At 30.6% G+C, this 26,416-nt stretch overlaps 1 protein-coding gene across 1 annotated transcript; it reads right to left on the bottom strand.

Annotated features, from left to right (window-relative positions):
* Nucleotides 1–264: 264 nt before the first annotated feature.
* On the bottom strand, nt 265–26,048 carry LOC143226571 (uncharacterized). Its single transcript, XM_076457719.1, has 5 exons — nt 26,027–26,048; nt 22,854–23,648; nt 11,777–11,900; nt 8,605–8,660; nt 265–3,775 (listed from the first exon to the last, which is right to left on the bottom strand). Exons 2-5 carry the CDS (start codon nt 23,613–23,615, stop codon nt 3,638–3,640), a joined length of 1,080 nt encoding a protein of 359 aa, XP_076313834.1. The 5' UTR covers nt 23,616–23,648; nt 26,027–26,048; the 3' UTR covers nt 265–3,637.
* Nucleotides 26,049–26,416: the final 368 nt, after the last annotated feature.

The raw sequence follows: 26,416 nt of genomic DNA, 5'->3' as shown, positions 1-26,416 counted from the left end.
TAAATGCCCCACAAACTCTCAGGACAATTTTGGGTAAATTGGATTTGTTCTGACTATACAAAACCACATTTATGCAGTGAATTCAAAAAGTTATAGATGGACTAATAATAGATGTACTACAAATTGCATATGTGAAGAGCCATCAAATTGATCTAAGCTATACCTTGAATGACAGTGAAGGCACGACAAAGTGTAATACATGCCACACAAATCTTATGTTCACAGATCACACAAGTTTTGTTTGAAAAGATAAGACTTTGTGGATACTGTGTATTATTACTTTTAATTACAAAATGATGTAGTACATGTTTGTATGTACAAATAACAAATAAAAGGTCTCAGAAACAATTGAAGCACCAAATATTTAATTGTTTAAAAGAAATCAACCTAAGATATGGAAACATTTTTAAAATAAATTTTTAAGTGTTCGAGGCAAAAATATAAAAGGAAAAGGGCAGATGCAAGTAAAAACACAGGTTGGCTCACAAAGTGTACAAGAGATAAATTTAAAGAAACATCACAAATTTAATGAATTTTAAATGACAGCAGATCAAGAAAGTTGGTGAAACAGAAAATTAGGACTTCAAAAAGGACATATGAAGAAGTCTGAAAATGTAAAAATTAATAAGGACTTCTTTAAATGCACTAAGGGTAAACAAAATATTAGAATGGGTGTAGGACTCTTAAAGTATTATAAAGGAAGGCTAGTATGCGATGGTTAATGTGGCTGGGTTATTCAATTTTGCTTTTTCTTCTGTTTTAACTAATCAAGATTTAAGCAGTATTCCACATTTTAAACAGTTGATAAATGGAAATGAGATCAAACAAGATGACTGCATTAATTTTGAGCTGGTTAAGAAAAAAGTAGAAAGTTTAAAAAACAGTAAGACTTGTGGTCCACATAATATTTACCCATAAGTTTTGAAGGAGGTTAAAGATTAGATGCTTGCTACTATTCTTTGTCAGTTCTTGAATAGTGGGTTGGTGCTAGAAAATTGTTAGCAAGCTGATGTAACTCCTTTTCAAGAGAGGTGATAAAAACTGTTCTAGCAATTATAGACCCATTAATCTTATATTAGTTGGTGGAAAGTCTGTTAAAAGATACTTTGCAAAGTCATTTAACAATGTTTAGAATTTCATTGGATAGTTAATATGGTTTCTCTAAGGGAGAATCTTCCTTTTACAAATCTTTTGACATACTTCGAAAAGGTTACTGCTGACATAAATGAATGAAAGAGTAGAGTTGGTGTATATGGATTTTCAGAAAGCATTTGACAAAGTGCCACATAAAAGGCTTGTAAAACAAACTGTCTCTATAGGTGTGGTGGATAAGTTAGCAAAATGGATGGAAGAAAGCAGGTTGTTATAAATGGAGTTCAATCAAACTCAATTAACATTAGAAATGGTGTAACTCAAGGCCTGATCTTAGGACCTTTGTTCTTTTTGATTTACATCAATGACATAGTTGAAGTAACAGTCAATAAATTACTTAAATTTACAGATAATATTAAGGTCTTGGGTGTTGCTAGCTGTGAAGAGGATGATGCTGCTGATTTACAAAAGGATTTAGATCACTTACTAAGTTTGATAAATAAATGGCAGATGGGTTTTAATTATGATAAACACAAGATAATACATGTGAGTAATCATATTTTTGGTGGAAATAACCTTGATAGTCTCTTGAAGGAAAGGAATATTGGTGCATCAGTCAATTAGTTTCTAAAGCCATCCAAGCTGTTGCCAATGTTAGGGACAAATAGGATTTTAGGTTGTATCAACAGAAATATTGAATACAAGTCTAAATAGGTTATAATATCATTGTACAGGTCACTGGTTAGGCCATATTTGGAATATTGTGTTCAATCATGCACTCCTTACCTCAGGTAGAACATTAAATTGTTGGAAAAGGTTCAGAGAAGGGTTACTGGAATAGAGCCTGGGTTGAAGAGTTTGTCACACGAGGAGAAGTTTAAATATCTCATATTGAGGAAAAAACAGAGTTAATAATGATATATCTGAAGTAGATAAGATTTGTAAAGGGAATTAATAGTGTTGATTATCTTAACAATGAGAATAGTAGGACTTGGGGAAACAAATATAAAATTTGGGTTTGTAGGTGCTAAGGCAGTTTTATTTCACTAACAGGGTGACCGACATTTGGAATAGGTTGCTTTCAGATGTAGAGGCAGTAAGTTTAAGAGAAGGTTGATAAGTATATGAATGATAAGAGCTGGGTTCAATATTTCACGTTTATATTAGTTTAGAGGATGGGCCAACAGATCAAAACATTATGTTAAATTGACTTTAATACCTTTTTGAGAGACTAAACAAAGAAAAAAAGAGTTGAGTTCTCTGTATCAACTGCACATTGTAAGAGAAGAAAGTATTTACCTCAGAGTATAGCAAAAACAAGTATAGTGGTGCACATATCTATGTTTTTAAAAGCAGCCGAGCATGTTTTTTAACTTATGTTATATATATAAACTATTATAAAATTCCTTGTTTCAAAATTAATTGATATTTGTTACTGCATTGTGAAAGCTCACTTATTATGAAAAATATGTTGCTGGATTAATTTAATAGAATTTAACAAAACAAGAATTACTCTTAAACATTGCAGTGTATTTATATTTTACTTATTGAAATTTCACTTATAATAATTTATGAATTTAACACGTAAAAATTTATTCAAACTTACCACTTCTTCCAGTGGATGCAAGCTTTGATTTTCTCAGTACTTAAATTTAATTAAAAAACGTTGTTTGTTAAAATGATTGTAGCTGTCGTCAATCCAGAAACATTGTTATAATTCTGTAAAAAAATTAAGGACTAATACTGCAAATACTAATAAACAGGTCTCTAATATAATAACCCATATTCTAATTATTTTAAATGTATGGCTATTAGATACATTTCTTTCCAAACTTAATACTTCTGTTTTATCTATAATTTTAAATGACACATTTTGACTAAAACACCAATATAAAGTGTATATATGCAGTCAAGTTTAATTTTATTCATATAAAGTTCATTCTTAACTGCTGATTAGTTATATTCATATAAAAATTTAATGATATAACAAAACATTTCAAACACAAACAATGCTATTTCATTAGAATTAATATTTTTACCAATAAGTCCACTTCTTACACTTTTTACACAGTCACTCAAGATTCATACTAGAAAATACATTTATATAATCGCTTACCTACTTTTGCAAAGAACTTTTAATTTTTTTAAATAAAAACTAAGGTTTATTTATTCAGGTTACATGTTGTCTATCTAACTTTTAATTGCAAAAACTACAAATGTTTGAACAAGAACCCTACAATTTACACAGTTACATTAAAACAACATCAGCCTCTGCACTGTTGTTTTTTTTAATGCTATACAACTTTGCCTGAATATCCCCCAACCCCACTAGGCAAAGATACATTTTAAAACTACTGTGATAGAGAAACAAAATTCCTTGTAAACTGTCACACGAGACAAGCCAGGATTAAACACAACTTGGGGAACAATATTCAAAGTGATGAGATTTTCTAATTTCGTTGCAGTTTGCATTTGCACAGACAACCAAAATTTTTTTTCGTGTTCCTTGTGAAAGAAGTAACAAACAGGAGAAGAGTCCAGACTTTCACCGAAGCCATAGTTTGAGTCGAAGTGCATCTACTCCATTCAAATAATATCTAAAAAGTCGTTTGTCACAAACAAAGCCCAAGTTTTCATAAAGTCGTAAAGCTGGTTTGTTGGTGATTTCTGTCTCTAGGACAACCTGCAAATAAAAGTTCATTTAAAAATAATGTAATATCAATAACTACGTGTAATGTGAAAATTCTTATCACAGAACAAGAACACATCGTAAATTTTCTTTGTGAGTGGAAAAGCACAAGGTCCTTCCCAATCTCAAGATGTGTAACTCTTGGATTAGGTGATTCCCATTTGTTCTTCACCTACCTTAAGAAGTTCAATATATAATTTGAAAAATATATCTTTAAGCAACATTAATATGAGAAATTACAACATTAGCCTAGTATCTCATTCAAGAATTGCTTAATCATTTGTCATTAACACAATACAGTGATATAAATTTATGAACGTTGTGATCATTCTAAACTTTAAAACTAGCATATTTTGTGTAGATCAATATATTTTGCTATTCAAGACAATACTTGAACCAGCAGAGACAAATAAAAACTCCTACATAATAACATTCAGGCAGCTATTCTGTTTCTCTTGTAATTCATAATGACATTCAAGCAACTGTTCTGCTACCTTAGTAACTCATAACATTCAAGCAACTATTCTGTTTCCCTAGTAATTCCTAATGACATCAAACAGCTATTCTGTATCTCAGAACAGCTGGTATGTGTATTAACACTTTTACTGATAAGCAGAAAACAACGTTTCAACCTTCCTAGGTCATCTTCAGGTTAAGAAAGAAAGTGTTTGAATGTGACCGTTGATGGACACGTCTTGGGGATGAGAGTATAATAAAGTACAGGATTGTAGGGGGTGTACTTAATCTGAAGATGACCTAGGAAGGTCGAATCGTTGTTCTCTCCTTATCAATAAAAGTGTTAATACTCATACCAGCCTTTCTGAGATCCATTTTTATTTCAAGTGGGTTTCTCGTCATCAAGAAACAGCTATTCTCTTTCCCTTATAATTCATAATAATACTAAGCAAACTATTCCATTATATTGTAATTCATAATTACTAATGTTTCTTTACTCCTTTCATCTTGGTCAGTGAAAAAACTGTGCACAAACATTAATAACAAAATAACACTGCAGGGATACGTTCACATACAAGCAAAAAGAATAAAAGATAAAGAACTGGAAAGAAAAATTAAAAACAAATAAACTATAATTGAAAAGAGATAAAGATGTGAAATTACACATATTAAAAGTTTCAAAGAATGTTACAAAAAGCTAAAAGATATGCATGCATTTTAATTTCCTACTTTTAAACTTTTTATTACACTGTAGTTATTATCATCAAATAGAATATGGTAGAGAAAAGGGAAAATGAAATATAATTATTTATCTTAAAAACTTTAGATACTAATTCAGAAGGTTCTAAAGGTCTTGTAAATGAAATGTGAAAACTGTAAGATAAAAAAAAATAGTATTTTTACACTTAAAATCACAGTGCATCTAAATTATTTAGTGTATAAGTATATATAACTACACTAAATAACAAGTTTTGTTATAAATAGTAGAAAAAAAATCAAATTTTCTGAAACTACATACTTTTAGAACCAGTTCATGTCAAATTTAAAGCAATTTCATCCACTATTTGAACTATTGTAAACAATATTTACAACTGTTGCATTACCTACTTACATTGTAGGTAATTGTCAGGCTCATTAATCAGTTACCTTCAAATAACTAATTATTTTTATAAAGTTAATCTTCATATTTTCAGGTTTTCTTTTAAATTAATTTTTTTTTAACTACCCTTATTAGTATAACAGACATCTTCTGGTGATCCTCATTTAAAACCACATTTGGTTGAAAAAGGTTATGCTTTATCTAAATCCTTTTCACAAATTGTTTTCAAAATAATCTAAATATTTTGTACTTGGTGAATCACTGTTGTCAATTTAAACTTAGTCACTAATTTCCTTGTTTTTAAACTATGCAGTAATCCATCTCTAATCTTGTATAAAATAAATTTTTAAATCAACTTTTAGTATTGTTGATAATGGTAGTGTCCCCGAAATGGGGTTGAAAGCCATCTAGAGGGGTCACACCTTTTTAAACACTTGCACCTCTATACAGTAGTATGCTATCAGTCAGTAGATGTTAAGATGATGTCACAGTTTCCAATTTCTACTGTCACAAAGCCAATAAAATCTGTACATTCCACAAATCATGCCATATGAACATGAAAAGCGAGAAATAGAAATATTCGTTACTCTTAGTTTTGGTTTAATTTACTCTTGAAACAGAATAATTTTGACGACCCTGTAGAAGTAATATTCTCATTTAAATCATAATTGAAATTAGAAACAATTAAATAGCTAATTAATCAGTTTACTCATGTACGTTTTTTTGAAATGAATAAAAATAATTATATTAAATAAATAAAGAGTTAAGTCTGCAGGTTATTTTGTTCTCACCTGCCATGCTCACTAAAAATAATTAAGCTTCTCTAACACAATTCAGATATAATTAAACATACAAACACTTTCACATACTGAAAATAGCATTCAGAGAACTATGGAAACATTTCCAGCTCTGTCTTATCTTCAAAACTTCCACCTGAATGCCTTTGGTCAACTACACAGTAGCACAGACTAGATATTTTCCCACAAAATCAACTTTATTTACTCAGATATAAGTGAAAACTATAATTCTTGTTCTATTTAATAATATTTAAACTTCCTTTCTGACTGTTTACAAAGCTGAGTTTCATTAAGGTATGATCAAACCACTAGATGCAATATTAAAAAAGGGGGTCAACCAAAGCCTGAACAAAATATAAGCAAAATGCATTAAAACTGAGAACGAATGATGGTTTCTCAAGGAAAAACTATTTTTTGGGATGGGCAGAAAAATTATAAACAATACACAATAGAGCTGTTTAAATGTGAAACTTCTTGCAGAAATTAAAATTTAGATAATTTTTCTTTACCAATTACAATAAATAAATGTCAGACAAATCACAAACAACCGAGTCTAAAACATTTGTGTTACAACTCTAAAATTGAAGTTAAAATTGACTTAAAATCTGACCCAAAAAATTCATTAGAAAAACAAAATATGAAAATCCAAGTACAAATATTTTAAATTTGGTTACTATTTTAAGTACTAAATTGTTTTACATAAAAGTGTACCATACATACGATGTACTACAGACCTTGTAACAAGCTTAAAATGTAACAAATAGTAGTTTTATGGAGTTTTTCCTACTAATCTTCAAAATACCAATATAACTATTGAATTTTTGTTGATAGATATTAACATATTTGATTCTGCAATTTTAATCAATATGATAATAATTTCAGTCAGTCAATTATTTTAAGAGTTGCTAATCGATGTATTTGAATTAATCACCCAGTTCTGTTATTGATATGTTTGTTCTGAATGAGGAAGAGATTATATGAGATCAAATACTTCTTGTTCAGACCAACGCATATTAAAAAGTATCTAAAATATCTAAATCAATAATATGATAGGACTGCAGACTAAAAAAACACTTAAATAATATGTAGTTTCAACAATGAGCAAGATGTAAGAGTAAAGAATCTTAAATCATCAAAAAACTTAAACCAAAGTTGAATTATAATTCATTACCAATTGATATTCTCCTAGTAATTCATAACAACAATCAGGCAGCTACTCTGTTTCTCTCATAACTTACAATGGTATGTAGCTATTTTGTTTCTCACATAAGTTACAATGATATGTAGCTATTTTGTTTCTCACATAAATTACAATGATATGTAGCTATTTTGTTTCTCACATAACTTATAATGATATGTAGCTATTTTGTTTCTCACATAAATTACAATGATATGTAGCTATTTTGTTTCTCACATAACTTATAATGATATGTAGCTATTTTGTTTCTCACATAACTTATAATGATATGTAGCTATTTTGTTTCTCACATACATTACAATGATATGTAACTATTTTGTTTCTCACATAACTTACAATGGTATGTAGCTATTTTCTCACATAAATTACAATGGTATGTAGCTATTTTCTCACATAAATTACAATGGTATGTAGCTATTTTCTCACATAAATTACAATGGTATGTAGCTATTTTGTTTCTCACATAAATTACAATGATATGTAGCTATTTTGTTTCTCACATAAATTACAATGATATGTAGCTATTTTGTTTCTCACATAACTTATAATGATATGTAGCTATTTTGTTTCTCACATAACTTATAATGATATGTAGCTATTTTGTTTCTCACATAACTTATAATGATATGTAGCTATTTTGTTTCTCACATACATTACAATGATACGTAGCTATTTTGTTTCTCATGTAACTTATAATAACAGCCAGGCAACTATTCTGCCATTTCCACAACAACAGGCATCTCTTTCGTTTCTACTAATTCTGTAATTTATAATGACAGTCAGACAGCTATACTATTTTTCTCACAATTCTTAATGATACAAATCTATCATTTCTCTTATAGTTGATAATGATAAATTATTCTATCCATTAATTGTATTACTATATAAAACAAATGTGTGATTCTATGTCAGTGAAGCAATATAAATTAAGATAAATTACTGTTATTCAAATATTATATGAAATACTACTCTTCAGATAAGCCATAAAAATCTTACACTAGATAACTAGCTTCAAAACAGTTACAACTTGAATTAAAACTAACTTCAAAACAGTTACAACTTGAATTAAAACTAACTTCAAAACAGTTACAACTTGAATTAAACTATTGTTGATTATCCTTATAGATGTTTTTCAATCATTAATATAAACAGAAATTAGTCAAACAACTTATGGTTTCCTTCCAAACAAGGTTACATACACAACTTATAAAAAGTGAAACAAATCTGTACTTTGATATTAAATATATTCACGTACATGTTTGTGTATACTAACCTCATCAGCTTCATCTGCTACCATGGCTCGAATTGCCTTTAGTACCAGATTTGAGCCTAAAATCAGAAATGTTAATTAAGTAATCATAATAAAAACAAACTAAATTTCAAATTGCCATCTTGGTGATAAGAAACATTTATTTAAGTATAAACTCACATATACACCAAAATTTATTTTTCTTCTTTGCCCTTTGCTACCTATGACAAGTAAGCAAGATGATTAATCATTGAAACACAAATTGATACATTAAAACAAGAATTCAATAACTGAACAACTAAGCAAAATGTAACTAGAAACAAAAATGTGACAAAACATCAAAGCATAATATCTGATAGTACAAGCCTTCAGATATGACCAATATTTGTATAATAGTCACAGTAACCTCAGATGCTAAGGGTATTAAAAACATGTGTACTCAACATCATTAAGTTTACCATACCAAAGAAAATAACTTACATTAACATCCATATTATGAACTGATAAAATTAAATGTGGGGAATTGGGTGGGCAACTAGAGAGTTTAATAGTTTATAGTGTCCAAATCAGAACTGAAAAATGTGCACTACAATAAATAGTTTCATCTACTCACTTTTGTTCCCCAGTGAGAGTATGACAAGTTTAGGGATTTACAACACTAAAATACAAGTTTGATTCCCTGCAGTGGACACAGCAAATAGACCAATGTCTCTTCAAGGAATCTGTACAGGCTGTTACTGAATGACATGACAGGTTGTTTATCATTAGCTTTTGCTAATGATTTTATTGTTTTATTATTTAGTTTAACATGGTTCAAAGAATAATAAAACAATAAAATTAATTGAAAGCAGTTATGAAAGTGTTAGACATCTGAAACTGTCACGATAAATAACTGTGATTATCTGTTAATATATGCAGTCAATTAAAAAAAAAGTACTTTTAATTTTACATTTTTCAAATTTGCATTTCACTGTGTACTGATGATTGCACCATAGTTAGTTTAAGGGTAGAGAAAACAAGGAGCAAAGTCCTAATGAAAAAACAACAACAACAATGTTCATTTAAGACATTCTAGAAGTAATGCCAATGAAATAACATAACTAAGATGAAAGGTATTTTTATTTTTATATAAAACACCTTTTAATCACCCATAATCAATAAAGATTTCATAAATTCACAAATTGTTAATACAAATACTTTATTAAAAATATTTTTGTGTTCTAGACACTTGTAATATTTACTAAAAAACTTGCCATGTTTTTTTGAAAATACACTTAGTACATTAAAACATGACTTCAAATTCTTCAGTGAAATAGCAATAATTTCTTTGGATCCTGATTGTACAGTGCACGGATTTCCTACTACACAACTGGCATAAATACAGTCTCTAAATAGTAAAGTTCATTTCTGCTTTACTAAGCTCTACATGAAGTAACGATTTCCCAGTATATGAGTAGCCTGCAACAAATAAAAAACCCTGCAAAGAACTGTTCAGATAGAAAACCCTTATCATCCTGTAATTGATAGCAAGTTACCATTTGTTTTGTCACAACCATTCACACGTATCTGGCCACATCCAATGAACTTCCTCTGTCATGTGTAAGGTATTTTTTGTTCAGTTTTCTGCTGTTTTCCTTTCTCTCACCAAAATTTCTATAAAGCAGGTTACATATTCATAGTTTAAGGTTTCTTACTGGAGAGCAACACCTTTGTGAATTAACTTGTACGTGGTTGATTACGACATAAGCAACTTGTTAGCAATCACTTTGTTTGTATAGATAGGGATGGCTCATGGATGAAAAAATTTGAAAATTTTGGATAGAACAGAAACAGATATACATATGGTAGGATACTACTCAGGGAGGTTTACAACTTCAAGGCTCAAATTCTGTTCTTGAGTTTTACCATGAAAAATTGCATCTTACATTTTGTGTTCACAAGCACATGAAAAGGCTGGCTATACATATTTTTAAACATTTATATACGACACTAAAACTCACTTGTACATTATTTTTTCCTTTCTTTTATGAAAATGTTTTCTTAAGAGATAATATGCAGGAAATACTAAATCTTCAAGCAAAAAGTAATAAACACATTAACATATTTTCTTTAAAACATTTCCTCTCTTATGACTGATTGTTCTTCTCTTATTGTTGATCACATATTCTTTTGCAACTGATTCACTGTTATTAATAAACCAACTTCCATTTTACTCATGAATATATTTTAATTTTCATAATCCTTAGATAGCTGTAGTATCCACCTTAGGTACAGGATACCAGTTAAGAGTCCTTATACTAACTCCGAAAACCAAATAAATTGACATTATCCTAATAACATGTCACCTGGACACTTTAACCATGGACTCCCCTACTGTTCATAGATGAAAGCAGGTTCTGTGTATCTTCAGGTGATCAGCATGTGGTGGTCTGGATATATAAAGGAGGATGATAATCAGCCTGTAACACTGTCTATCATGATGCCTTGAGGGTTCAATCACAGTCTAAGATAGTACATGTATGAAGGATCCTGACGTTACATGGATGAGATCCTTCTTTCCATTGTTTCCCTTGTTATGAATAGCAGTTTGAGATAGACAACTTACTCCTACAACTGTCCAAGATCTCAGAGCTACTCCTATCTAGGAGTAGACTGTGCTGCCCCAGCAAGTCATCTGAAATGTCATCAACAGTATGGGACACAGGTGCAGAGAAGTCAAAATATAGATGGGATCTACCAGCTACCAGACTCATGTTTTATTGTTTCTTCATCTAAATAAGGTTTTTTTTTAATACTTTACAGCAAAATATTGGCATATTTCATTAGTTTTTTTTATTACTTGTAAATGAATTTTCACCTTGCTTGGTATTTTTTACCTTTGATAGTTATAGCAAACCATTTTCATCAATACTAAATGTCTCTGTGTTGTTTAATTCAAACTTTGAAAAACATATCAAAACCTCATTACCATTCAATCTTTGTAAACCATCCATACAAATATACACAGATGTATAAGTAAACCATTTATAATGACACCTGCAAAATTTTAACATGTCAAAACCTAACATAGAATTACACAAAACTCTATATTTATTCCATGAGGACTTACCAGAATAAGTTATATTTTGTTACACTGCACCTAATAATTAAGTGTTTATGTTTTATAAGATTAAAAACATGATTCTTTCACCTATACCTATTCTCTGTTTCCTATAGTTTTCATCCACTGCTAACATAGCAATATAGCCTCTTCTTATCAGCTTTTTGTGAACGTCCAGCTTGCAAACAATGGCACCTACACATTTCTTCCCATCCATGGCCTGGGAAAGAAACAAAATACCATTATGAAAATATTAGACACAATGACAGAATACATACACATTTATATATAAAATTTGTACATAGTGTCAAATAAATTCTATGAACTGCTTATGTAGAAAGAAAATAAAATAAGATGATATACTGGCATTAGAAATGTATTAATACATTGGTAACAACCATACTGGCAAATATTTCTTCACACGATCCTTGTGGTTTGTGAGTTAAATGAGTATTTGTGTGGTGTGGAGAGAGGATCATTTTTTATGAGAATTTTTTTCTTCTGAAATGGAACTTTGAAAGTTCTCACAAAATTAATAACAGTGCAGGAAAACAAACTTTTTCTTGAATTTCTTAAAAGTGCAGTTTAGAACATTTTTTCCCCAAGGTGTTCAATACCTTCTTCTCTACCAAAGATGGCACATTCTGCTAACTTAATATTTTATCATCTGAAAATAAAAATGGGAATAATGTAATAGATGTATGGCTTCTTTCAATTTCATTAGCCACATACAGCTGTAACATAACTTATGTACAGATTCTTTTGTTAGGGTTATTTACAAGTTTGTTGATTAAACAATTAAACTCAACCTGTAAGACAATTACAGCACATCGTAGTTAGGTTTACACAAGAATAAATAATCATATAAAGATATTTTATGTTCTGTATAGGTTGATCCAGTCAAAAAAAAAAGAGAAAAACAAAAACATCTCAACCTTATTAAATGCCTTCTAAAAATTCAAAAATACCAACTTGGCATCACACCCTCATCTACATAAGTATTAACCTCTTCAAAAAATGTCAAGAAATTATTAAGACAAGATTTATCCCCAAATGAAGACATGCTATTCAAGAAAGATTTAAACTTTGTTAAATGACTTTGCTAAGCATCTGGTATTAGACTTTAAAAAAACTTTTTCCCACTGCTGATGTAAGACTAAGAGATAAATAACTACGAGGACAATTTTTATAACCTCCCTTGAAAACAGGAGTTACATTAGCTAGTTTTCAATCTTTTGGTTCACATACACAATCCTTAATCTCTTTCAAAACCTCTGGGTGTATAATATCCAGTCAAGATAATTTATCATTCTTTAAACCTTCTCTCTCTCTCTCTCTCTCTCTCTCTCTCTTTTTTTTTTTTTACAAGTTCACAATTATTGTGATCACCCAGTTTAACCTTGTTCCAGACTAAGAAATGTTGCTTAAATTTTCATGAAAAAAAAACTGATGAAAAAGTAGAACTTAATACAACTGACTCATCACTTCACATTCATCTGATATTAGCCTTCCAGTACCACTACTTAAAGGTCCTACTCCCATCCTAACATTTTATTTACCCTTAACAAATTTGAATAAATTCTTTCCAATTTTTAAATTTTCAGTCAATCCTTTTTCCTATATTTTTTAAATTTTCTAATATCCCATAAAACCAACTTAATCTTTTATAACCCTTCCAAATCTTACACCATTACATTTTATATTTATAATTTTTTTCCACATTTGATCAGAAAATCTAACTAATTCAGTTGCCCAATCCACAGCACATAGTTATTTTATTGTTGTTTCTTAAATTTAAAACCAAAATTTCATTATTCTTTATCTCCACAAGCAGCAAAACATCAAATCCATTTGAGCAATATAACTGATCACTTGCATCCACATATTCCTCACCATCCACCATCAACCATTTCCTTATTACAAGCTAACACAAAATCTAAAATAGCATTATTCCTAATAGGCTCTCTAACTAACTGTTCAAGAAAACATTCCTGAACAGTTTCTGAAAACCCATACTTTTCATGATTTGTCTCTTAACATTTTCCAATCCATGAGCCTGAAATTAAAACCTTCCACAATTATAACAATACTGAGAGCCAAATCTTCCTGTAGAGCTTCTCAATAAGTTTAGTAGTTTCATCTAGTGATGTGTAACAAATTCCACCTAAAATCCTTCTCCCATCATAACCACCAAAAGAAACTCTTCCCTGTCATTTGTCTCACGTACACCACAAAGACTAACTCTACTACCACTCTATGCTATATCATTTGATATATCATTATATCCTCCACTCCTGCCCTTGAATGGCATAATCTAACTCTTTTGCTTAGCCAATTATTGTAGTAATCACTTGAAAATGTTTGAAGATCTTATGATTAGTATCAAGCCTAATGTAATAACTTTAGGCTTAGATATACACACAGTAATGAAACCTAAAAATGCCCTATACTAACTAAAAAAATACTGAAATTAAACCTCCATTAAAAATATTGAAATAATACTTATTCAGGAACATTATATAACCTACTAGCTACAATTACTTCTTTTCTCAGAGATACTATAGACTGCAGATGTGTTATTCAAATAATTTATTCTACTCTTGATGACGAGAAATGCTGTTCTTTGCTTATCAATAAGTGTTAATACCCATACTAGCCATTCTGAAACAAATTTATTCTATACTAATTACTCATTATACCTGCCATTTTTATTTAAGATACAGTGAGTTCCAAGGTATCTGTATTCAACATTATTTTTTTACAATTACTGGTTTCATTTATTGGCCAAAAGGTAATATTTTTCAACCAAAACTTGGACAATAAAACATTTTCACAAAATGAGCTATGACAAATAAAAAGCCTTGCAAAAATAGTCAGCAAATGGTGCAGTAGAACAGAGCACAGCGATTAACTCAATATCCTGTAAAATAATCAAAATTATAATATCTTGGAAGCAATCAACTAATAAAAATTAAAGTTTCTGATTATTAGTTTTCAGTTATTTCAACTATCCAAGCAGTTAAAATATTGTTATAATGATTTCTTATTATTACATTTGATTAAATCACGTTTGTTCAGACTAACCATGGCCCGGCATGGCCAAGAGTGTTAAGGCATGCGACTCGTAATCTGAGGGTCACTGGTTCGCATCCCTGTCACACCAAACATGCTTGCCTTTTCAGCTGTGAGGGCGTTATAATGTGACCGTCAATCCCACTATTTGTTGGTAAAAGAGTAGCCCAAGAGTTGGCAGTGGGTGGTGATGACTAGCTGCCTTCCCTCTAGTCCTACACTGCAAGATTAGGGACAGCTAGCGCAGATAGCCCTCAAGTAGCTTTGCACGAAATTCAAAAACAAACAAACAAACAGACTAACCATCTAACATCATGATTTATGAAAATAATAAACTAATCAAAATTTGTTTCTGATTATTACTATTCTTAATTATTCTACATATGCAAGTCTTGTGTGAGAATAATCAGATTGCATTAATCATAAAGTTTATAGTGAAATATTATAATATTCTAAGGAGAAATGCAAAAAGGCCACTAAAGATTGCTGTGTGAAAAGTATTTATCAGTCTTACGAAGTAATACTAAACAAACCATCAATCAACAAGTCATGCTTTGCCAGTCTGTGTATTACATCAATAAGATACTAATGGCATAAATTATCTCAAGAAGTTAGGAGTGAAAAAGATCTAGATTACCAGCAGTAGTGATAAAGAATAAAAAAACAACAACAAATTACACAAACATGTAAAAAAAACACACTAAAAAGTCCTATATTTATCCAACGGTTAGAAACAATGTTGAAATACATATACAGATGTACAAAGCAAATAAATTATAAGAAATGATAAACAGAACAGTAGAATTTAATAGAAAGTACTGAACAACAATGGGAAGCCAGTTATTAGAAATCTCTATTAACAGCTTAATTAACTCAGATGGCTTAGGTGTTACTGATACTGGTTTCCAAATTCTTTTAAATGTCTGTGAAATTTTTGTCTTTTTGTTTTAATACTATTATCATTATTATCTAAAATCTTATATAATCCAGTATATTTCCTTGCTGATTAATAAGTATGAAGCTAAGCCTCTCACATCAACATTGAGAATGTTAATTTAAAATTTATTAACTAATACAATACCTCAATTATCTCATTGAAATTTTAAAAACATCAAACATTTATTCCTCCCATTAGATAACTAAAAGAATGTAATATTTCTGACAATATACTGATAATAAAGATCCATCTGGTTCTTCAAAAAGACTGCCCTTGGGTACTAACTTTGAGAAAAATAAAAATTTAAACCCACCCCCTTTTTTTTTTTTTTCAAATCATTGATTCTCCTTTTACATTCCTGTGAAGTGCCAATTTCTACTACTGCCAAGAGCAACTTATTAGATACATCAATCACCACTCTGGAAGAATGAAACTGTCTCAAGTAGAGCCTGGTCTGCTTTTTTCAAATAATAAACTTGTGTACTTTCATCCTATTATTTTTTAGAATATAGACAATGAAAATGGAAGTACTTATCCTATCAGTCTTCCAAATAATCACCTAAATTTTAATAAGATCAGCTCTTAAGAGAAAATTAAGATTAACTGGTCTACAAAATAACCATTACATTGTCATATTCATCCTGGTACTCCACCTCTGAACTCTTTCTATTATGTCACTATCTTTTTAAAGGTAAGGAGACAAAAACCAGCCTGGTGGTAAGGAAAGCCAACTTATAATCTAATTTTGTGGGTTCCAGTCCCTATCACACCAAACATGCTCACCCTTTAAGTCATGGAAGTATTACAATATTATGGTCAATCCCACTGTTTGTTGGTAAAAGAATAACTCAAGAGTTAGCAGTGGATGATGATGACTAGCTGCATTCCCTCTAGTCTTACACTGTTAAATTAGGAATGGCTAGAGCAGATAGCCCTTGTGCAGTTTTGCACAAAATTAAGACTAAAGCCCTATACAGTATTCTAAGTGAGGCCAACTAGTGATCTGTACAGTCTAGAGTTAATTAGCTCTTCTGACTCACAATTTATTACTTTTAGCTTTACTACTAGTACAACAGAACTGCTTAAATTGCTTGAGTGACTTATCAACCATTATGACAAGATTTTTTTCTTGAAGATCACTGTTAGTTGGATTCCCACTTACATTAAATATTTGAACCAAATTATGATAACTTAAATGCATTAACTCCCACTTACTATAATTAAATATCATTTGGAAATGTTTGTCTAACTTATCAATTTATTTTGTGATACTGTAATATCTCAACATCCTCAAAAGAATGACTAATGACCAAATATGGAAAAAGAGAAAGGAAGCAAATCTTACCCATAATATGAATAAAAACTGATCTGGCCATGCTTATCATTTGTTTTACCATTATGCTTGTCTATCTTAGGAGTTGAAATTAGTGCAGCATTGTATGCATAAACAGGTGAATATGTTTTTTGAATCATCACTGCACAACAAGAATGGTTAAACTTTCCCACTTCAGCAACAATGTTGTTATTAATATTACAGTTTACCACATTTTCAGTAGTTTCCTGTATATGATGCAAAAATTACTTCATGTAAGTAAGAATCTCAATTCTCACTAGTCAAACAATTGGAAGACAAAGCATGGGTATAGTATGACATCATCCGTTCTTCAACTGCAAATAATGCAGGGAAAGACGATCAGTTTAAACAAGTGTTATCCAATTATCCTTAAATATCCATGAGTTTAAGTTATGCAAAACTGAAGTGACTAGTAGAAATGTTTATTCTTGTGATATGAATAAAACAGACTGGTATGACTTGTTAAAATTTTGATAAGCATTTTGGGTTGTATGAGAGCAGGTTGAAAATTAAAATTTTCTCTCTCTCTCAAAAAAAAAGTCTTATAAGCTCAAAGAAAATAAAATCCTTATCACAAGCATTTTTATGGGCCCAATCTCTACTTTAAACTTTTAACTAACCTTTAACATTTTTTATTTGAAAAAACCCCTTACTGTCAATTATTAATCAAATTTTTTTATAAGCTCCTTTGGGTTTTCTAAGTTATTTTTTTTCAAGAAATCCATATTTTTACTTAAGTTTCATAAATCTTTTTTGCTCTATGTCAATTCATAGTTCATCACTTACCACATTTATCATGATTTTCTCATTATGTTTTAGCAGCCAATTCAGTTTGATTTCTTCTGATAACTTCTGTACCTGATTTTTGAGAACATGCCCATCTTAAATACAAATCCCTTCTAATGTATCTCAGAATGGCTGTTATGGGTATTAACACACTTACTGATAAGCAGAGATCACTTCTAATATTTTACCAAGTCTTTTCCACATCAGCTTTCAACTCAATATCTCAAATCACTAATCATATCTCATACACTCAAATTGGTTTTCTGAAAATTAGGAAAAATCAATCCTTATTAAGCAATAATTGCTTATTTCCAGTATGCTTCCCTATTTCATCTTTTGAAACCATATCTTTGTTAATGATTAAAAACTAAAAAATTATTTCCCCTCTAATCATTTGGAACATAAAACATTCTTTATGAATTCAAGAAATGTATTTTTTTCCTCACTAGTTGACTCTTTACAATACCAATCAATGATTCTTAAAATGTCTCCCAAATGACTGTACCAATATTCTTATTAGCAACAATTTCACATTTACTTTATCTGTTGGATCAAGTGGTTGTCTACAACTATCAACTTAAAGTTTTCTACCCTCAAAGTCCCCATCTGTAATTTGTAACCCATACACAATCAGCCTTTTGACTACTACTTTTTATTGTATATCTTCAGTACCAACAGATTGCAGTTCATCCCTTGTATTATAAGTCACCCCACACCCTCTTTTAAAATGTCTATCACTATTAAATAAAAATATCCTGGGGTTTCAAAATAATTCTTAACATCACCATTCTCCAAACTTAACTTAATTTTAATAATTCTTATACTTCAACTACAGCTCTAAACTCATCCATTTTCTTCCTAATATTAAAATTACAGCAACTAAGTTTATTCTTGAATCTATGATACATACACTGCTGGCCAAAATTTAAGGCCAATGAACATAAAGACAAAATGTGCATTTTGCATTATTAGACTCAACCACTTATTTGAGTAGAACTTCAAAAGATGACAATAACAAAAGGGAAAATAAAAAACTTGATTAGCATTTAACAGGGAAAATGTAAACACTATGAAATTAGCCTAAATACCAGCTGGTCAAACATTTAAGACCATACCAAAAAGAAGTCCTATACAAGGTGGAAAATGCCCAACAAGAGGTTTCACTAGTGAGATGCACGACCGTCATTGCAAATAACTTCAAACATTCGCTTTGGTATGGTCGATGTAAGCATTTGCAGAAGGCTGGATCGAATGTTATTCCAAGTGGTGAAGATGGCTTCACGAAGATCATGCACTGTTTGGAATTGACATCCATTTCTATGTACTCCCCTTGTCATCCACCTCCAAACATTTTCAATGAGATTCAGTTTGGGCAAACATGCTGGATGGTCCAAAAGAATCATGTTATTTGCCATGAAAAAGTCCTTTGTCCTGTGGGCATTGTGGATTGCAGCATTGTCCTGCTGAAAAATCCAGTCATTTCCACACAAGCGAAGGTCTTCAGTCAATAAGGATGCTCTCTCCAACATGCCAATGTAGCCAGTTGCTGTTTGACGCCCCTGTATAACCTGAAGCTCCATTGTTCCATGGAAGGAGAAAGCATCCCAGATCATGATGGAACCTCCTCCACTGTGTTGTGCAGAAAATGTCTCAGGTGGGATATCCTTATCGTGCCAGTAATGTTGGGAACCATCTAGACCATTCAAGTTAAATTTTTTTCTCATCAGAGAACAAAACCTTCTTCCATTTTTCTACATCCCATGTTTGGTACTTCTCAGCAAAGTTTAACCGAGCTGTTTCACGGTGTAGAAGGAGGCATGGCCTTTGAAGACATTTACAGTTTTTAAAGCCCTTCTCTTGTAGGTGCCATCTTATTGTTCTTGAGCTACATTCTGCATCCATAAGGGCCTTAATCTGGTTCAATGATCGGCTGGTGTCTTGCCGAACAACCAGTTGAATCCTCCTGCTCAACGCCAGCAAAATTTTCTTGGGCCAACCACTTGAAATTCTCATTCCGTATCCCTCAGGGTCTTTTGAGAAATTTGCAACAGCAGTTTTACTATGCCCAATCTCACGAGCAATGGCACGCTGAAAGAAACCTTGCTTTTGCAGCTCGACAATTCTGACATGTTCAAACTCTGTCAACTTTTCAGCCTTTGCCATGTTTTTACCCAATGTAACACAGGAGGTATCAGTGGGAGATGTTGACAATGCTAATGCTTGAACACAAATGACTAAATTTCGTTATGTGTTTACCGATTAATGCTCCATTTCAGTACGGCCTTAAACTTTTGACCAGCTAGTATTTAGACTAATTTCATAGTGTTCACATTTTCCCTATTAAATGCTAAAAAAGTTTTTTATTTTTATTTTCCCGTTTCTTATTGTCATCTTTCGAAGCTCTACTCAAAGTCTAACAAAGCAAAATGCATATTTTTTTCTTTATGTTCACTGGCCTTAAGATTTTGGCCAGCAGTGTATTTAATCTGACAGACATAATTTTAAAACTTTTATTCAGCTTATGGTTCTAAATCTTTTTCTAAACTTCTGTTTGTCTATTTTAAATTTTTAAAGTCTATCACCACTATGAAAATTTAACTTGCATTATATTCAGAGAACATCTATCAAACATCCTACTACTTAACCTTTTTAAGTCCATCTTTAGCAAAGTTTACCCTTAACCTGAAAACCATCATAAAGGTTCAGTAATCTATCATTTTGAATATATGCCTGACAATCTTTTAGTTAACCCTTGAATCACACTTAGTAATTCATTATCACACCTTGCCTATGGAGCACTACTTTCAAAATGGACACACACCTTCTCTCCTTGTACCTCTGAAGAAATTATTTATATTTGAAAATTACTCTTCCAATATATGACTTCTAACATTTACTTCTACATGTACTACAAGAAGAGAATATTATTAAAAACCAATAAACTGTCAACACAGTCTATACTATCCTGTACTTTTATCACCTGGCAATCAAATTCTAATTCTAGTTTTTCTATGCTTTCCACTACTTAAAACACTTGACTAAAAAATTCTTTCTTCAAGCAGCCAAAGGTTCAAGTCTATTATACAATGATACCTGAATGCTTACTAAACATGCCTCTGTAGCCTCAACTTTATAAAGTATTTTTCACACTGATAAACTCAACACACTCACTGTCACCTCCCTGAAAGCAACCTTTACCATACCTTTCATCCTATTTCATTTATTTCTGTCCCTAATCTATAATTTCTTCCTCTAACGTAACAATCTTCCTCAAAACAGTTTCTAACTTATCCTCAAGCAAACAAACTCTTCAAGTGTACTATGCGATGTTTTTCTGAACCTCTTGAAAATTGTAATTATGTCAACAATTCTCAAACACTGATAATATCCTACAAATTCCACTGTCACTTATCTTTCAATTATCTATGGCCATACTGAAGTTTCCAAACTAGTCTTTAATCTCTATTTCTAATCAACACAATCAATAACTGTATATTTAATTAACAGATTACATATTAACACTACAATACCCTATTACCTGGTACTGGCACCATTACTCTGCAGCACTGTTGCAATAATACAAACTGTATTTCTAAAATTTTACATATAACAAGCTATTAATTTAAATAATTTAATAATGTATTAAATTATCTGAAGCTTAAAAAGAATGGAAACAATTATTTCAGCTCTCAAGAGAAGCAAATTATATTTCTTACTTACTGAAAGCTCGTGATAATTGTATATTTCAATCTAATAATTAACAACTGTGAAATGTTATCATAACTTAGTATTACAGTCTCAAAACAACAGCAAGTTAAGCCTAATGTCATAATTTTAACTGTATCAGTAGTGATAAACTAAAGTTGCCAATCCTAACTGATCTAAATATAACAAACTAAAACCACTACTCTAGTCCTGAACTATAATGATAGCAAAATAATACAGGCAGTTTAAGCCTTACTTTTCTTTTTTAACATTTTGTTAAGCAAGTAATGAAAATATAATTATTGCACACCACTGCAATGAATTATACACGCATTTAATTTGTTAGTAAACAAAACAAATAATATGTAAAAAACTGACAGATATATTAAATAATAATATTTTTAATTTTATTAAGACATGCTAAAAATTTGTATAGATTATTTAATAAACCAAAAGAAGGTATTTTCAGTTGTGATAAAAGAACTATGTCTTATATAATTTAGGTTATAATAAAACTAAGAAACAAGAAATGTTTTTTTTATTAACATCTCATTTAGTTGTAATTCCAAGAATATATCTTTGAAAATGTGTAAACTGTGGTGAATTCCATACTGATAAAACAGATAATGTAATAAATTTACATAAATTCAATGTTAGATGTTTAAAGAAAAGAGTCCACTATATGCCAGGAAACATTTTAATGAATATATCTTGGGAAAATTCAAAATGCTAAAAGAAATAAATTTTCATGTTCTCTCTTATAAACATGTGAAACACTAAATATTTTTTAAAAATATTTTATAAATTTTTTTACACCGCTTTAAACAGACAGTGGTAAGACGACAGAAGTAACATTGTATAATGCCAATAAGAACTGTTAAACCATGAAAACAGTTACTAATACAAAAACACTTTTAAAACAAAAGAGTATGAAATTCTAGAATAAATACATTTATTTCCTATAATAACAAGAGAAGAAATAACTAGATTAAGATTTTTTTTAAAAAAGAAAAGTATAGTGACTAATTTTATTTATTTTTGAGCATTTTTAATGTATTTAATTCATACATAAAATGTATTATATGTTTGTACATTTGTAAAATATATGTATTTAATCTAAATCATTCATGCTTAGTGGAAAAATGATCTTTGTATGTTTTCATTATACATTCCTAGTAAAAATATATCCTGAAGAGTGATCTTTAAATTTAAAACACCAGTAGAATAAAATGAGAAAAAAAACCAACAAAAGTGTAATACTTCAGCATTTTCTAACATACATACACAGCAACATGGTATGGAAATGTTTTTTACCTTACCAAAAAACAAAGCTTTGGCCAATTGTGAATGAAGTATCGATAAGTATAAATTGAATAAGGTTCCGACAGGTCCTTCTGAATGAGCTGGATTATTTCTGGCATCTGTTCTTCAGACTCATATCCAATGTAAGATATTGAAGTACATTCACATCCTTTTGACACTAAGCTCTCTTGCAGTTTGCCTTTCAATGAAAAAATTTCAACAGTTTTATTTTTCACTTCTTGCTCTTTATGTATACTTTCACTATCACAAGTACTTAAAGCAGTGTTTACATCACTCTTTGTTTGGCAACTTAGTCCAAAGATTGGCTTACTGTGTACCCCACAAACAAAATTTTGGTTTAAAGTAGTTTGACACTTTTGTGAACACTCCTCTACAAAAGCGTTTTGTGAACTGTCATGTGGAAAAATTTGATTCTCATGTAATTTGTCAGTCTTGTAACAGAAAATATCACTGCCATCACAATTTTCCCACGACACGTAATCACACTGTCTTAGCTTCTCCAGAGCATGTTTTGCTAGACCGTTGATGGATGCTGAGTCCAGTGACTTGTGACATGAGAGACCATCAGAAATACAACCATTAACAGTGGAAACTTTAGAACTTGCTTCATTTTTACTTGATATACTATCTGACTGATCTTGTGACTGTAGATGCAGTTTTTCTTTCATTTGACAAGAAATGTTGGCTATGTGATTACTGTCATTACTTCTATCAGAATCTGCTACACTTGTGGTCTTGACTTGTAAGTTTGGATCCATTTCACTTGTCCCAGCACACACATCTGTATCAACCTTCAAAACATCAAATGAACTAATTCAGTGAAACAATTAAACAGGTCACTACACAATGCACACATGTAACATTTCTAAAAAAGTAAAGTTATCATTCCACATTTATTTAAGTAATAAAGGATTTTAATAGGGATTATATGTCAAGAGAACTTTACATTGCTGATATAAAAACATGAATGTCCCTCAACAAAGGTAAACAATTCAAATTACTCTCTATATAAACATAATAGTATTGTCTGTTGTATGTCCATGTAACTACTTATCTAGATATATATATAATAGTACTGTCTGTTGTAGGTCCATGTAACTACTTATCTATTTAAAGATAATAGTACTGTCTGCTGTATGTCCACATAACTACTTTGCAGGGTGTGAATGGATCTTCAACAAACAAAATTGGCATGGAGGTTCATTAGATCCATGCATAATTACATGAAAATTTTCACTTTTGCGTTTTCAGCACATCCCTCTGTTGATGAATATTTGCCAAACGTGTCTTGAAGTTTTGTTTGGCTCTTGCTGAGATACATGCAAATTTGCACTTTCACATTGTGTTTTGCAGTTTTTATGGGCATCTTTGCATTTTGTTAACAACTACATATTAGGGAAGCAATTATTCACGTCCTAAGATAACCCTTCATTAATCATGATTTTACACCCAGGAGATGGATACTCCAGCTGGTGTTGAATAATTGAATTAAATTAAAATTGGTGATAGAAAAAAAATGCTATAAATTCTTTGTCTGCAACACATAAATATGTAGGCCTTATGAGAAAAAAACAAATCTTTATTGGTGAATACCTGTTTCAAACTCTTTATAAAGGTAGTAAATAAAAAATAAAATATTAAAGTTATTTTACTGTCACTTAAAGACCCATCAACTGCTTTTTATAAATATGGAGCATACTACACAGTAGGCAGGTTAATAGTGGCTGCCTGTGATTATGGATTACGTTCGTTAGTGCCATGTAAAATAAATAATCAAAATTAGCATTTCCAATAATTCCAACTATTCAGCAATGAAAATGAAATCACTGTAGTCACAAAAACATCAACTAATGAAAAATTAGTGTTTTAAATTATTCCTGTTTTTCATTACTCCAACTATCCAAGTAATATGTCTGTTTGTTGATTAATACTAAGCTACACAATGGGTCTGTTTGTGGTTTCATGGGTTTCAAAATTCAATGTTCACCATTATAAGGTAATTTTTTTGTCATCTCATGTACGAATAGTTGATTTTTTTTAATATCATTTTAGTCACCTTGTGAGAATAACTGGTTAATGAGCTGTATGACTAATTTATTAGCAAGCTCCACTATCACCCAGCTCTACTTTTTGTAAGATTTAGTAATCATGTGCTAAGATCTATATTCATCAAACTATTAAAAATTTAAAGGTAATAATTAAAGAATGCTACAGAAATGTTGAAAAGAAAAATAGTTACGAGTCCACACTGTCCGAGCATCATGTTAAAACAGATTATATAACTCCACAAAACTTAACTGCTGTTTAACTGTTCCTGAATTTGAAACATAATTTTTATGAATTAATAAAAAAATATAAATATTTGAGTCAAATTCTAATCTTAGACTTTAGACTTGCCAGTTCCATTACAAAATCTTGGAACTCTATATTTAAGAATAGTCCAATTATTTTATAGGGCAATTTTACGTATAGTGAACCAGTGATTTACATCTATTACTTTCCACCTTTTTATTATACAAGACTACTAGGTGTCTAGAACTACTCATGAACTACAATTTGAATTTTTCACATCTAATGATGAACATTATGTTTTAGCCAACAAACACATGTAAGGGAGACTTGTTTGTCTCTTGTCTAAACTTATGTTGAAATCCTTATCTACCTCAAAAAACATTGTGTGATAATTTTATAATTGTTTGCAAAAGATTTCTATAGAGAAGTTTAAAGAATGCTCATATATTACTGTACAAAATGTAGATATATTAAAAATAAACTATCAACTAAAATATAAGAAAGTTATCCCAATGATCCTCAGGAGCTTAGATCAACTTAATGATACCAATCAAATTACGGACAATACTGTCAAGAACAGAACTTAAGTAATTCATAAATACACATCATAAGTAAAACTAGCAATGTGTAGCAGTCCCCAGACAGAAAATATCATATGCCACCTACAGAAGGTTGAATACATTATCATATTAAAATGAACCATGGTCACTGTAAAGCCCTGATAAAATGTAATGAATCAGAACTACATTTTAAAATGTTTTAGGTGGTGTGATGACATAAAAAAACTGATCACTTTGGGAATGGTATGTAACAGCCTTGTATTTAACAGCAATGGAAAACCAAGGAATATTAATCTACTTGAAGCAACAAGTCATACCCTGATATTGTTAAGCAAAATGTAGTCTTATAACAGGTGAAGGTCTACAGAAACAAAAGCCAATGGCATAAGTGGTACATGAGTCACAAATAACAGTATGCATCATAATCAAGAATAATTTCCATCTGAAAAAAAAAAGAAACAAGTCACATGTACACAGATTGCTTCCACCACATACACATATACAGATTGCTTCCACCACATACACATATTTAACTCTCGTGTGTATCAAGCAACTGCAGAATGAAACTGGTATTTGTGCTATTCCATTTACAGATGTACCATTTAAGCCACAGGATGCAGTGCCTATTAATTTCTCTGTAATCAGACCACTCAAATGATAGATTACGAAAGGCAAGCATGGAGGAGTGGTATGCTTTGAACATGACA

This window comes from Tachypleus tridentatus, chromosome 9 (assembly GCF_004210375.1).
Source record: "Tachypleus tridentatus isolate NWPU-2018 chromosome 9, ASM421037v1, whole genome shotgun sequence".
NCBI classification, from domain to species: Eukaryota; Metazoa; Arthropoda; class Merostomata; order Xiphosura; family Limulidae; genus Tachypleus; species Tachypleus tridentatus.
Note: the sequence above shows the minus strand (reverse complement) of the source record. Positions and strands in the feature narration are given on the sequence as shown.

Bases quoted from the DNA above. Each gene is read 5' to 3' on its own strand.
- LOC143226571 (XM_076457719.1), bottom strand. From the start codon at position 23,615: ATGGATCCAAACTTACAAGTCAAGACCACAAGTGTAGCAGATTCTGAT. The intron at 11,901-22,853 runs GTAAGGTAAAAA...TTTCTTTCCCAG, and splicing joins GGCCAAAGCTTTGTTTTTTG to GCCATGGATGGGAAGAAATG. The intron at 3,776-8,604 runs GTTAGTATACAC...TTTTATTTGCAG, and splicing joins TAGCAGATGAAGCTGATGAG to GTTGTCCTAGAGACAGAAAT.